Source organism: Carassius gibelio, chromosome A20 (assembly GCF_023724105.1).
Source record: "Carassius gibelio isolate Cgi1373 ecotype wild population from Czech Republic chromosome A20, carGib1.2-hapl.c, whole genome shotgun sequence".
Classification (NCBI taxonomy): domain Eukaryota; kingdom Metazoa; phylum Chordata; class Actinopteri; order Cypriniformes; family Cyprinidae; genus Carassius; species Carassius gibelio.
The window spans coordinates 24,045,379-24,059,433 of record NC_068390.1 but is presented as its reverse complement, the minus strand read 5'-3'; the positions used below and the strand labels follow the sequence as shown (position 1 = coordinate 24,059,433).

Below are 14,055 nucleotides of genomic sequence, written 5' to 3'. Positions count from 1 at the left end.
CAAAATGATCCCGCTCCCTTTCTTGGCCACTTTAAGGGATGCATTAAAACTAAGGACTTTATACCAGAGGTAATGGTCTAACGAAGTTCCAATTTTAGGTATTTTACTGTAGTAATATATATAATTTTTTTTTTTTTTTTAACCATTAGCCAAGTCATTTATATAGCAATGCGAATTTAAAGTGTCATTTAAATTTTCATTTTAAAGCATGTAACAGCGTTATGAAATGAAGTAATAATATGTGCAAGTTCAAGAGTCCATAAAACATTGGTATAGTATTGGTCTAGTAAAATGTTCAAAATTAAAGTTTGGATAGTCCATTACCACTATATAAAGCTTGCACGTTAGTTTTTTTATTTATTTTCTGCGGTAAGTGTAAATAGTCCTTAAATATTATTTATAGGGTATAGTGTAAACAATGGTAGATGTTTGGACCTCAGTGTTATTGTACATTAACAGAATGCAAAAGTAATGCAGAGTAAATTATTACATTTACATTTACGTTTTACACAGTATTTATTTCCACTTTTGGAATATTTTCTACATTGAAAGTAAATGCCTTTCTGATCTGATATGTGATGGAGAAAAAGGAGAAGAGCGAGTCCAGCAAAAGGCAGACTTTAATCAAAATGCAATTTTTATGTTTCCTCGCCACGCCACTGCTCTGTTACCCGGCGCACGTCATTTTTATTTATGTGTGGCCCAACCAGACACCGTTGAGCATAATTAGTGTAAAACGCCTATATGTCTAAAAGGCTGAAAATGTAAGAAAATTTAAGAATTTGAGAAAATATATTGGATATTAAAAAAAATTATTTCGTTAGATCATTAGATACAGCATTAAATCACTCGATTGTGTTGTACTAATTCCGTGTTGTGGCTTGTTTCCATTGTGCTGTGGCAATTTTGTTGTGATGTGGAGATTTCATTGTGTTGTGCACTACTGGGCGCACTGTACATATCAAATTAAAAAACCTGAAACTAAACAACAGATAACAATTACATAACACACAACATGACACATAACATGTCACAACATATAACACGTACCGTAATAAACAACACAACATAACGACATAATGACAAGACACAACATATAACCATTACACATAACCAGTTTTCGTGAGCTGGTTTTGAGCTAATATGTTAACCAAAACATACAAATGCAAATGAAATATATAGTGGGTTATTTTCCACTTAGGGTTGTGTTGTGTCAGTGGCCCTATGTCGTTTTTGTTTTGTTTTTATGTCCAATCCAACCATGCAGCTGCACAGAATTCCTTCTCTGGTTTCTGGCATAATACTCACTGCTGCCACCTAGTTGCATGGTGGGACAATTATTGTTTCTACACATTATATATTCTAACTTAAGAATTTTTTAATGGACAGAGTGAGTCGAAGAGAATGAATTTAGATTAATTTATTTTGAACTGACTTTATGATGAAAAAGGTTTTCTAGCAGTGATCAATACTTTCCATCTATTGATCCGAGGCAGCTAACCATTAGTGATTTCTATAATTAGCTGGCTGTTTTGCTTTATAATTGACACCAGATCAACCAGGTCAAGTGGAAACGCTATGTTGTGTCTGCAACACCCAGCCAATGCCAAAACATGTCAACTTAACAGCAAGTTAAAAACCCACCACACCAGACAAAACACATGACCAAGTTAAGATCAGATCGGGAAATTATACCAGCACAAATCGACTGGTTTTGCTTTGCATATGGACGTGGTACTCACAGTTTTCCCTGAACTCGATGGTGGCTGGCAGAGTGAGCTCTGGGCCGTCCTGGGACCTGCAGGGAAAGAATTGATGCTCGATGAACCAGTTAAGATAGGACAGATTGACACCGCTGTCCACAGACGCCCACCGCTCCAGAGATCCCACTCCTGGCCTGCCGTACAACATCCTGTCACAGATGCCAAACTGTGCTGTGCGTGCTTGAATGTGTGTTCTCATCTCTACTGGATAATTGATGACAAGACTGAAGCCAGGTGAGCGGCAGCGTCAGGTGTCTCAGGTTCAGACAGAGGAAGAGGGTCAGGTTACATATAAAGACCTGTACCCTGCTCTGACTCCATGGAGACCCTCGCTGACTGATAGCTGATGTGCACTAAACCTGCTGTTACTAAACTGAAAATGTAACTAACATGGTATTGCTTTGTGTCATTTACTAAATCACTTGTTCTTACTTTTTCTACACTTAACTGTAGAGCAAAATCCACAGAATTCTGAATTATGCATTTTCAACATCACATCAAAGCCATGCAAATAAAATATAATAAATAAAGAGATTCTAATAATAATAATGAATAATAAAAAATGAGGCTAGGATCACTTACTTTAAGGTTATAATAAAGTATTAATATTTGATTTTATTATTTTTTTTTAAAAAATAATACAATGTATTAAAAATAAATTTTATTTTAATGTTTTAAATTCATTTTTTTAATTATAATAATAGTAGTAATCATTTATTGTTGTTGTTATTATTATTATTTGTGTTGTAAAAATTTTATGAAGTAAAATCTTTTAATCTGACAGTCCTACAGTCTTATTTTAAACATCGGTTGATATATATCGTGCATCCCTATTAAATATTTTAAATGATTAATAGCCTAAAATATCACCATATGAATGTCAGAATTAAAAATTTTACAGACAGATGTGTTTTCATTTTTTTCCAAATTTCCAAAAAGAGGGCACACAAGAGTCAGCTAAGTCCTTACCTTCCGTCATGTTTGTTAAAGTCCTGTTGTTCTCCCCTAATCATGGGCTTCACCAGGCCTCTTTCACTGTTTCCTGAACGCTCCATCTCCAGCTTCCCTGAGCTCTGAAACCAACCAAATCCCATAAGAGATCCGTCACAACACACGAACACATGCACAAAGATCCAAAAGAAACAGGCCAATGTGACACCTTGCTTGTAGGGAGAGCAGAGCCACTATGAACGTCCCCGTGAAGGTCAAAGGTCGTTTCTGGGACACTTCTGAGAAACACAAAAAGATAAGGGGGGTTTCATCATTTTAGCAGATGACATGGAAGTAAACAGTGCTCGTGGTCAAACAAACAGACACACATAATATAACAATCTGCATACACTCTAAAACACACAACTACATAAAACCTGAGCTGAATGGTAAGTCAAACAGAAACAGTGGCCCACAGCCTCACAAACACCCGGATACTAGTGTGTGTGTATGAGCTCTGAAGAAAATCAGCAACACACAGACATTCTTACCAGCCTAAATGAATGAGTAGAACCCCACAGCCTAAAGATACACCCGCAGTGTTTGAACAAAATTATACCAATGGAAAAATTACCGTAAATGACAAGATTAGAAGGCAGCAAACCGCTACAGTGTTCAACAGCTGTCCAACAGCTGTTTCCAGCCGTTCGTATTCAGATGAGACATAATATATCCAGGTATCATCTATACTGCAGCTTGTGGAGTGGGCAGTACATCCAAACATTTCCATGAAATTCATTACATTTCCAGATTTTACATACTATTAAAAAAACCATGTGGTAATGTCCATTTTGGATTATCCAGTGAATTAAATACTTTAAAAATGAAAAGTACAGGCCATAAACCAAAAGATATGATTATACCCATAACAAATTAATCCTGGCATCAGTGCAAAAACAGCTTCACGTTATGTAACTCCAAACAGTACAAATAATATTATAAAATGTATTCTTCTGATTTATTGAGCCACAAAAAACAGCCTTTAACTAGTTTTATTAATGTGACAAATGACAAACAACTTCATATTCTAACTTCAAAGTCCTCCCAAGAACCTTTTTTAAAGGTAGTGTATACAGAACATTTTATATTATTTATCTGCAGTGTGACTACACATGATGTCTGGCCTACATGTTTCCACATAACACAAATGAGAAAAATCAGATATTACAAGGATTGAGCCCTTGTCTGATCCTTGCCATCAGCAAGCTTCCATGTCCTGCAATGAGCAGTGCTGTAATCCAGCAGAACATCAGGACATCAGATTACAGATTCTGTTTACCGCCACAAACATGTCTGCTAAGAGACGACATGCTTTCACATCAAAATGAATGCAGGAAATTAACCTAATTGAACCTATACATCACAGACAAATGGCCTGAAATGAACGCAGATTTAATTACTGCACATTCACATGCATGCCAATGGGATAAAAGCTCAAACAAAAAATCTCAAAGACAACATTATTTTGTAAAGTTGCATTAAAAAGGAAGAGCTTTATAATGAAGCTACATGGGGGAAAGCTCACATTTTCTAACAGAGAGTCATAATCTACAAATAAACAATTACTAATGAAGTAATGAAAAATTGTGTTATGCAATTAATGCTGACTATTCAATGCCTTAAAATAAACGCAATCAATGTAGTGCCTCTGGATGTAGTGTAGTGGATGTACTTAAGTTCTTAACAGATTAACGAAATATTACTATTTCAAATATATTCAGTTCTTTTAAACCATCTATTCATCAAAGAATCCTGAAATCGTTTTTTACCACCGTTTCCTCAAAACATATGTAACATAATATATAAAATATCATATAATGAATTACGTTTTTAGATACAAGTATGAGAAGTCAGTGTAAACTAACCACAAATACAGAATGAATCAAAAATATATATAAATATATATAAATATATTTAAGAGTTAAAAGAACAAATGTTTTAATTAGCATTTTATGATTAGATAAACATAATAATGTAAAAAAAAAAAAAATTAGCAAGCTAAATCAAAGTTTATTGGTAACAAAACGACAAATCTTCATGTCACCTGATTACTTAAGCACAGTGTTTAGGCTCCATGAAACACATGTAAAATGTGGATGAACTCACCAGGACAGCTCTACACTCCTCTTGCTCCTGTCTGATATGTTTAACAGTGGAGTACGGTGAAGAGTGTGTGTTGGTGGGAGCGTCACTACACTCCGCCCTATCTCAAACACAGCGTTTCCCTCTGAAATGACACGGGGCACACCCCTCTCCAGCCCACGCTGATCAGATTATACAGTCTCTCTGCGCCTGTGGCCGACATAACCTTTCACTCACCCACTCCCTGTCACTCTTCCAGCCTCTTTTCCAACAGTTCTCACAGTAAAGGCTGTATTTAATACCAGAAATCTGACAGGACGGTTCACTGCAGAGAAAATCGGTTTGCTAAACCTGTGGAACCCTTGTTGCCATGGCAGATTCGCGCTGGTTGTTCAGAGACAGTTAGAGTTACATTTACATTTGCCATAAAGTGAGACTATCAAAAGACTGTGCCATATTTGTCCACTTTTGAAGCAATTTGACATCAACTTATGTTATTAAACCTTTCTTACTTGAAAAAAAAGAGGCATTATTTAGCTTTTCATGGCCACTTTCCAGCTTCACTCTAACTCTTAGAATTACAGAATTTTCAGACTATAAGTATAAGTCGCATCAGTCCAAAAATACGTCATGACGAGGGAAAAAAAACATATATAAGTGGCACTGGACTATAAGTCGCATTTATTTAGAACCAAGAGAAAACATTACCGTCTCCAGCCGCGAGAGGGCGCTCTATGTCTTCAGTGTAGACTACAGGAGCACTGAGCAGCATAGAGCGCCCTCTCACGGCTGGAGACGGTAATGTTTTCTCTTGGTTCATGTCTCTTAGTTAATTTCTCTTGGTTCATGTCATTAATTTTGATAAGTCGCAGCTGACTATAAGTCACAGGACCAGCCAAACCAAGAAAAAAGTGCGACTTATAGTCCGTAAAATACGGTAAATTGTCTGTTTTTGTTACTATAGCTTTTAGACTTCTATCTTCACCAACATTTCATCACATTTTGTTAAAACAATCGTTTTAGTTTTAGTTAAAGCAGCTGTTAATTTTTTTACAGTACAATTCAAAAGTTTGGGGTGAGTTCGTTAAAACTTAACTTATAAAATTAAAACATTTAGGTCACACTTTAGATTAAGGACCAATTCTGACTATTAACTAACTTAACTAAGACTTTTGCGCCAAACTTATAATTTTCTGCTTATTAATAATAATTAGGTAGTTTATAAGTTTAGGTATGGGGTAGGATAAAGAGATCTAAAATATGGTCATGCAACATAAGGCATTAATGTGTGCTTTATATATGCTAGTAACATGCATGCTAATAAGCAACTAGTTAATAATGAGAATTGGTCCCTAAACGAAAGTGTTGCAAGGACAACTTAAATTGTTCAAAAGTGACAGTAAAGATTTCCTCAAAAAATATATTAAATATCTTCAATTGTAGTTAGCTAATTTTTGTTATTAGCTTTAAGTACAGCTAATGACTTCGCTTGGCAAGCTATAGTTTCAAAGCTTCCCTATCACTGCATCTAATGTTACACACTACAACAGATGGTTCATTGTGCTGCACTGCCACAGCTGGTCAATAAAGGATCAGTAGACGGCTACTGACAATTCAATTAGTTCAAATTTTCTGAACATACTCTATGTGATTCTTATCAGGTTATATTAGATTTTCAGCTCTATGTGGCTGCTCTTAAAGAAAACATGTCTCACCCTGATTTGTGTCTGCCCTTCATCATGGGCCCTGGGTCTCTCTTGGACATGCTGTGGTCATAGCTGGGGTCTACGAATTTGAAGACATGAGTGGCTCCGAACTGGAGCGTCACGCCGCTGTGCAGAACCGTAGTGTCAGAGATCCGCTGTCCATCCACGAATGTCTCCGCATCCAAGCTGACAGGGGTCACAGTCACCAGCCCGTCCTCATGCATCAGGTCACAGTGGTGAGGCAGAATCCCAGGCCCATACAGCTGAGGTGCACAACAAAAATCAGGCATGTGTTTGATGAGTTTTTAAATGTCTTCACCTTTCGTTGTTCTATACTGCTGCACAGAAATGGTCATTTAAGCGTTTCCTTTACCTGAATGTTTCCATCTTCACTCCGGTCAGATCCAACCTCAGTGATGTTGTGCTGTAGTCTGTAAAGTTTGGGTTTATCCCTGGAGTCTGACCCATCTGCAGAGCAGCCACAGAGCATTGAGACACACACATTTGAGTTTTTTCTGCATTTTACTCAGACTCAATACATTGTGCATGCTTGCACAAACCATTCGTCTCACTTCTGTGCTTAAGGCCATGTGACTTCTTTCAAAAACATTTTAAAAAGTCTTACTCACCCTCAATATTTGAATGGAGCTGTATATAAATACTGACCGCACTAATCAACTAGTTGGTCATTAACTGAACAGTCAACCCTCATGACATACAACCTTAATAATAGGCGTCAAGTACGTTCCTTGAATACTGTGCAAAATCAAAGACTTTTCTAATATCTAAAAAATGGAAAATTCCTCAGAATCCTTGGAACTTTGCTGAGAAACAACAAACTTTTACAGGAAATCCTGGGTAATAAATGTTGATGGGACGGTAAGGTTTTTGTATTTTAATTCTTAGATGAGTAAGTTGATTGGCAATTAGGAGTTGTAAGGAAAATGCAAAGCCCAAAAAGTAAAAGGAAATAAGCCTTAAAAAATGAGTGTATGTCATAACATCCTCATAATAATGGTGTTAGAGCCACTTTTGTATATATTTTTTATTTGTTCAATTGACTATAGCTTGACACAGCCATTTTAATTGTAATTTAATTTAAAATTAATTTAATTTTCATTAAAAATACAAATACTTTTTTCTTTTGAAAAACATGCACTGATGAATCATGCAGAGTAAGACCAGGAACATGTATTAGAAAAAGTAAATAGAGCCAATTTTAATGTCATGTTGACTTTTAGACAAGGATCTCTTACCATGAATACACTGTAAATAACAGTCTAAGATATTTAGCAATTACGTAAGAGCCTGAATGGGCAACGCTGGGAACTTTGTACCAATAGAAGGAACAATGTACTATAAAACTAAAGGCTTTATTGACCACATAACTGCACCGTTACTTGTAGGCCACAAAAAGGTTAATTAGTTTTAATTTTGCAGAAGTGTTTTATATTCTCTTTCAGTGTGTGTTTGTGTGTGTGTGTAAGAGAGGTTGATCTGGGGGAGGGTGGGAGGTGCAGGCAGATTTTTGTTACCTTCATGATGACGGTAGTAGTAGGCATAGTGACTCCCTCGCCCTAGGACGGGACGCATGCACAGGAGCCAGGAGCAGACAGAACGGCGGGACACACACCAACACACGCCAGAGAGAGAGAGCAAGAGCGAGAGAGAGATACAGAGAGAGGAAAAGCCAAAGAGTACCAAACGCAGCAAGAAAGAGAAAAAAGCGCCATAAGCAAGTGGTCAGTCTGTTAGCTGACACATACTCCAGAGATGCGTGAACATGTCAATCAAATCTCAATTTTCAAGGCCCAGAAACTCCTCATGACCACTTCTACACCATATCTACACGACTTGCTAAAGCCCGTCTCAACATGACAAAACCAGAATTATCCCATTATAATTAACTAAACTGTCAACACCAGAAGTAATTTGGCGGTTTCGTTTTTTGCGGACTTGACTGCTACTCCAGCCATATTTAGACATATTTAGATATAGAGTCCAATTTTATTATAATTTTATTTTATTTACATTAGCAGAGTGAACTGCCTGGTCATAATTTGATTTGGTATGACTCATATATTTGTTATATAAAAAATGACATGATTCAACTTTTTTTTTTATAAAAAATATAATACAAATTTAACAATATTTTAGTTAATAACATGATATAATAATAAATATTTGTATTATATATATATAACAACATGATGCAATATTAAATAATAATAAATTTGATAATTTATAAAAATGTAAACTGAGTATATAAATAATAAAATAGCAAACATGCATATTAAATGATATGAGAATGAGTCAGTCGTTTGCTCGTTATCTGGCTCGGCTCGGTGTTCATCTTCAGTTCTCTCTTCACAGCAGTTCAGTCAGTGTACTGTTTGAGTAACTGAATTACTCCGGGATATTGGTTTGTTTGAACTCAGAGGGAGTGTCAGCCACATTAAACAAATTAACAGCTTAAGTCATTTGTGGATTAATGTTTATTGGAGACACGAACCGTTTCAAACGATTCAGTTCGATTTAGAACTGGTTCAAGAAGAACTGGTTAAATCGAGTGATTCGTTCACGAACCGGACATCACTGCACTGGTGTGAACGCGCTCAACAACAGACCCGGAAGAGAAGACAATGCTGATTAAAGTCGTAGTTTTTGTTATTTTTGGACCAAAATGTATTTTCGATGCTTCAATAAATTCTAACTGACCTCTAACTAACTCTGATGTCACATGGACTACTTTGATGATGTTTTTCAGACTTTTCTGGACATGGACAGTTTACCATACACACAGCTTCAATGGAGGGACTGAGAGCTCTCAGACTAAATCTAAAATATCTTAAACTGTGTTCCGAAGATGAACGGAGGTCTCACGGGTTTGGAACAACATGAGGGTGTGTCATTAATGACATAATTTTCATTTTTGGGTGAACTATCTCTTTAAGCTTTAATGCTTTCATTGTAGACAGCCTTAAGGTTTTTGTCTTCGCAATGCGACACTGGTTGCCTCCAGTATAGACACAGGAGAGTTTCTGCTCCTAACTCTCAGTTAAAAAGCGTTGGTTATAAACGCAGTGAAAGGGTTAGTTATGGGCTGTAGTAGGGGGAGGAACAGTATGCAAGCAACAGTTAGACTGTGAGACAGCGTTAGTGAGGGTCAGATCTAAATGATGTGAATTTTCAACTCTTAAAAAAAACAACTCGACTGAAACTAAGGTATATTTTAAGGGGTCTCACTAGCTGACTCTACAGAGGTCCAGACAGTGAACTCATTTGTTGGCCATAGCTCTACTCATGCGTGAATGTCAGTGGGCAATCAGTGGGCTGCTCTACACAGCTGTCACATCAGTGCAGTTGAAACACTAGAGCAGGCTTGGATCAACATGACTGATCCAGAAACAGCTCTGCTAGCGTTCAATGACTCACAAAGGCATCTGTTTCTGCTCTGCATTTCCTGGTAAGAGGATTTGCTGTCAAAGCGTATGTTTGTGTGTGTCACCTGGGCTCAGTTCAACCAGGTAGGGCAGTTTCTCGGGAGGAATGGATCCATGAAGCGGCCCCATCCTGTTGTCGGGTTTACGTCCCTTCCTTGGAGCATTGTCTGGAGGACGCTTTTTCAACTGGAATACTAAGGCCTCTGTAAAATTGACATGATAGCCCATTAATGTCAACAGGGGGCAGTATAAGATGGTGTAAATGAGAGTCTTTTGTATTAAACTCATTTAAATGTTTTAAGCATGTAGCATGTAAAAGAAAGAAGTATTGGATATATTTTTAATCAAATAAATGCAGCCTTTAAGTGCAGAGAAACTTTTAAAAACATTAAATAAAAAAACTAAACTTTTAAAAGAGTGAAGATGTTCCAAAATTTGTCCAAAAATAAGCTTAAGAAATGGCATATGTGGCTGACCTGTATCGCTTGTCCAGTCTCTGAGGATCTGCAGAGGGCAATCTGTGTCGTCTAGTATGATTTCATCCACTGGTTTATCATTTGCATGAATCACCTGCAGAAAAAGCAAACATGTACACACTTTCGGAGTCAAAAACAAAAATCCAACTTAAAGAACTAATAAAGTTTGACTTCTTTGGCGTAGCATGCTAATATTTCACAGTGCACACTCCAGGCAGGCATTAGACACCTGTTTTAGTGACAGATACACGCTCCCTGACACAATTTAACAGCAGCTTTTTGGACGAGCTGTGTATGTGATTAAAATTGGCCAGAGTGATGGGAGAGGATATTACGATGACACAAAAAAACTCTCTCAGTGTGATTGGCTGAGAAGAGCTGGTGATCAACAGCGCGGACAGCCAAGGTTGACACTATTGTAACAGCAATGTTTCTCATTCGCTGACAGCAGAGATTAGACTTGCCACTTCAAGCACTTCCTGCCCTCCTCCTCTACACTTCCTCCTCATTCCCAAGTATATCTCCATCTTTCACTCTGTGCAGTGCTAGACATGTGCAAGCATGGCACCTTACAACACAATTCAATTACTCTCAGCTGAACTGAAGCAGATGTCAGCTGCTGGCTTTAATCTGGAAGACAAATCGTACAGTTCCCTGATGAAATATGATGGATTCACAGGAGGAGGAGGAGGGGTCCATAAAGAGAGCCGGACATGACACAGATGTTCAATCAGCTTAATAACTTTACATTAGACCCACATGGCATGTGAAGGCACAATATTATGAAGAAACTTCCAAAGATTTCCGCAGAATTGGAAGATCCATTATTTATGTGATTATTTTAAATTGGAAATTTGAAGAAATTAAGATTTATTATAACGATAAAAATGAATACACATTTTGAGATTTGTTAAAGATTACATTTATTTCGCCTTCAAATTTTAGGGAAGTAAAACTCTCTGAAAGCATTAGAAAGCTAACACTGCATTAAAACTCACCTGAGCAATGCAGTAGTCTCTGGGATTTTCCTTCTCTAGACCGTATTTCTCCAGAGCCTCGGCCACAGCAAAGTCAGCCATATCAGTGGTCGAGAGCAGGATGGTCTTGTAGGGAATGTTTGGCTTCAGACTATCAGCGTAGATCCTCAGAGTCCCTCCTAAAAGAGAGAGATTGTGTCAAAGATAATTCAAAACTAATAGTGCAGCTTAGTGGCAGATCAATATATCGGCGAGGCCAATTAATCAGATGATACCTGGCTTTTGAAGATAATCAGAATTGTCTGATAATACAAGAGAATTAAGAATTTATAGTGCAGATTAGTACAGCAGAGAGGCCACTTAATCAGCAAATACTTTGGTTTATATTTGGTTCATAATCATGCCCATAGACTCCCTAACTGTCTACCTTGTGTCAGATCCAAAGTCTAACGGCAGGCCGATATAATGGCAAAGCCGTTTAATTGGCCAATTCTTGGCATTTCAAAACCCTTGCATCAGCGTCAATGAATAATGGTTTAGGGTAAGCATTAGCAACACTTAAAACACTATCCTATGTTCTGGATTTCGGTTGTGTCTAATGTAGGTTAAAGGATTTTATTAGTATTGAAGCACACACACAAACAGAGTGAGAACTCCAACATTCCCAACACTGGGATCTAAGCCCAGCTGCGTTCACTACTAAGCCTCTTTAACCAGTTCACACACTGCTTAACTCTTGTCAGATGGGGCGAAAGTGATGAGTAACTGGGAGCCTTTCTATGCATGTCACGTTAAGGATTTGCCTCTGGTCTAAACCCTCAGCAGCAGACATACGTTATTATCCTGATTACATAAGCCTGGGAAATCTAAATATCTGTGTGTGTCCAGGACAGAAAGGCTATTTTAGGTGTCAGTGTGAACAGAGCTACAAAATAAAGTTTTATGTTGCGGTCTGGAATGGTTTCCCACTTGAAAGTAGGTGGTTCATTGGCAAGAGGTCACAACAAGAGCAGTGGAGATGCCAGGGCTCTGGTCTAGGTCTCTTATTATATAATTAGAATGTCCCATGGAGACAAACTGCTGACATTTTACATGAAGCAAAGCCATTTTTTGGACCAAACAGTGTCTAGATATAAATATACAGCAATAAAATGAGAAAAGCTCAATGACCATAAATTCAATTCTTATAATGCACCAGTACTAAATGTTTATATGCTCGTGTCTGTATGAAATAACTACTTTTGTAGCTTAGTTTCCATATATGGTCGTGATACTTTAATATGCAAAGTGCTCTGTCATGATTGGCTAGGCTCTTTGCATGTAAAATGGATAACAAGGCTTTCTGCTGAATAATTACTTAGTTGATATGTAAATAGGGGCAGTTGTATGTCAGTGTAGATTATGTTGACGTAGTAGCGGTTTTCAAACCTGAGTCCGGTCGACCGTCTCCACTGCGAAATTCTTGCATCCTCTTCTCCAGCTTCTGCTGCCGCCTCCTCTTCATCACCACCTCGGGGTTTGAAATGGTCCTTGTGAAACTAGTCTCTGGCATGTCTTTATACACCTCAGCAGCCAACCTAGAGTTCTCTCTATCAGGAAGAGGGAAAACAGGAGTAAGAAAAAGTCAGTCAATTAAGCCTACCTACTGTAGCACAGAAAGAAAAATGCTAAATGTCCTTTCACAAATGATTAGAACAAAAGAAATCAAACAGCTGAATGGATTTAGTTTTAAAAATGCTCTTATATGGTTTCTTACTAAAAAACCCTTTTAATCGACTATTGCCTGTATGTCTGTATGTGCATGTCTACGATACAAGGCAAATGAGTTGATCCTTCTCACCCATCCTCGCGGTTCAGTGTGTGATCGTCTCCATCTGGAATTCTGGAAAGCGCCTCCTTCTTCTTCTCTTTCTTCTTCTCCTTCTTTGACAGTGTTCTTTTGAAGTTCTGGATAACCCCCTCCTTCTCCTTCTCAGGGCCATTTGTCAGTGTTTTCTGGTGGAGAGATCAAGAGAGAAAATAAAGAGAAAGATATTGAGAAAAATTGCAGTGGGATATCAGGCAGAGTAGGTTATGATTCAGAAAATGTAAATTAATTCAGAAAATTCTTAGCGTCTCCTTTTATGTCTAACAATGTTTTTAAGCTTCCTACATTTTTTATTAATATTTATTTAAATTATTGTTGAAGAATTTATTGCATTATTAACTATTATACATTCAAGGGGTGAGAGTTTAATGTTAAATTAAGTGGAACAATGTGTTTCTATTGATTTCAGGTCTTGACACCATTGTGATTTTGCAATACATCATAGGAAACACTCAAAAAAGGTTTTCAAAGCATTGCATTATGAGTGAATGGTTAGAGCCAAAGCAAGGATTGCAGGGTTCAAATTCAAGCATGCTTAACAAGTTACTCTACAAGACAGATCACTTCAACTCCACATCATCAAATGGTTAAGCGGAGAGCGACTAACAGCAGATTTTTAGAACGTTTCTTAGTTCAGAGTTGATATAAAAGCAATCCATCCTTAATTATGGACATGAATTCCACTTTCTTTTTTTTGCAACATATAAGTAAGCTATTTTCTGTGAATGTGTGAGACTTCTGCATCATTAGT

The 14,055-nt window shown here is 37.3% G+C and overlaps 1 protein-coding gene across 19 annotated transcripts in view; it reads right to left on the bottom strand.

The window, feature by feature from the left end:
* LOC127939077 (afadin) overlaps nucleotides 1–14,055 on the bottom strand; it is a 107,821-nt gene that overhangs the window by 39,460 nt on the left and 54,306 nt on the right. For 12 of the 19 annotated variants that reach the window (XM_052536091.1, XM_052536077.1, XM_052536088.1 and 9 more), the window contains exons 4-14: nucleotides 13,278–13,432; nucleotides 12,866–13,026; nucleotides 11,459–11,616; nucleotides 10,461–10,554; nucleotides 10,050–10,187; nucleotides 8,077–8,118; nucleotides 6,915–7,009; nucleotides 6,551–6,804; nucleotides 2,923–2,992; nucleotides 2,733–2,836; nucleotides 1,743–1,798 (exon numbers count right to left, since the gene is read on the bottom strand). In XM_052536091.1, the coding sequence (XP_052392051.1) occupies nucleotides 1,743–1,798; nucleotides 2,733–2,836; nucleotides 2,923–2,992; nucleotides 6,551–6,804; nucleotides 6,915–7,009; nucleotides 8,077–8,118; nucleotides 10,050–10,187; nucleotides 10,461–10,554; nucleotides 11,459–11,616; nucleotides 12,866–13,026; nucleotides 13,278–13,432 (1,327 nt within the window). The remainder of the gene's footprint in view (nucleotides 1–1,742; nucleotides 1,799–2,732; nucleotides 2,837–2,922; nucleotides 2,993–6,550; nucleotides 6,805–6,914; nucleotides 7,010–8,076; nucleotides 8,119–10,049; nucleotides 10,188–10,460; nucleotides 10,555–11,458; nucleotides 11,617–12,865; nucleotides 13,027–13,277; nucleotides 13,433–14,055) is intronic. The other 7 variants (XM_052536082.1, XM_052536084.1, XM_052536086.1 and 4 more) reach the window with 1 other exon arrangement.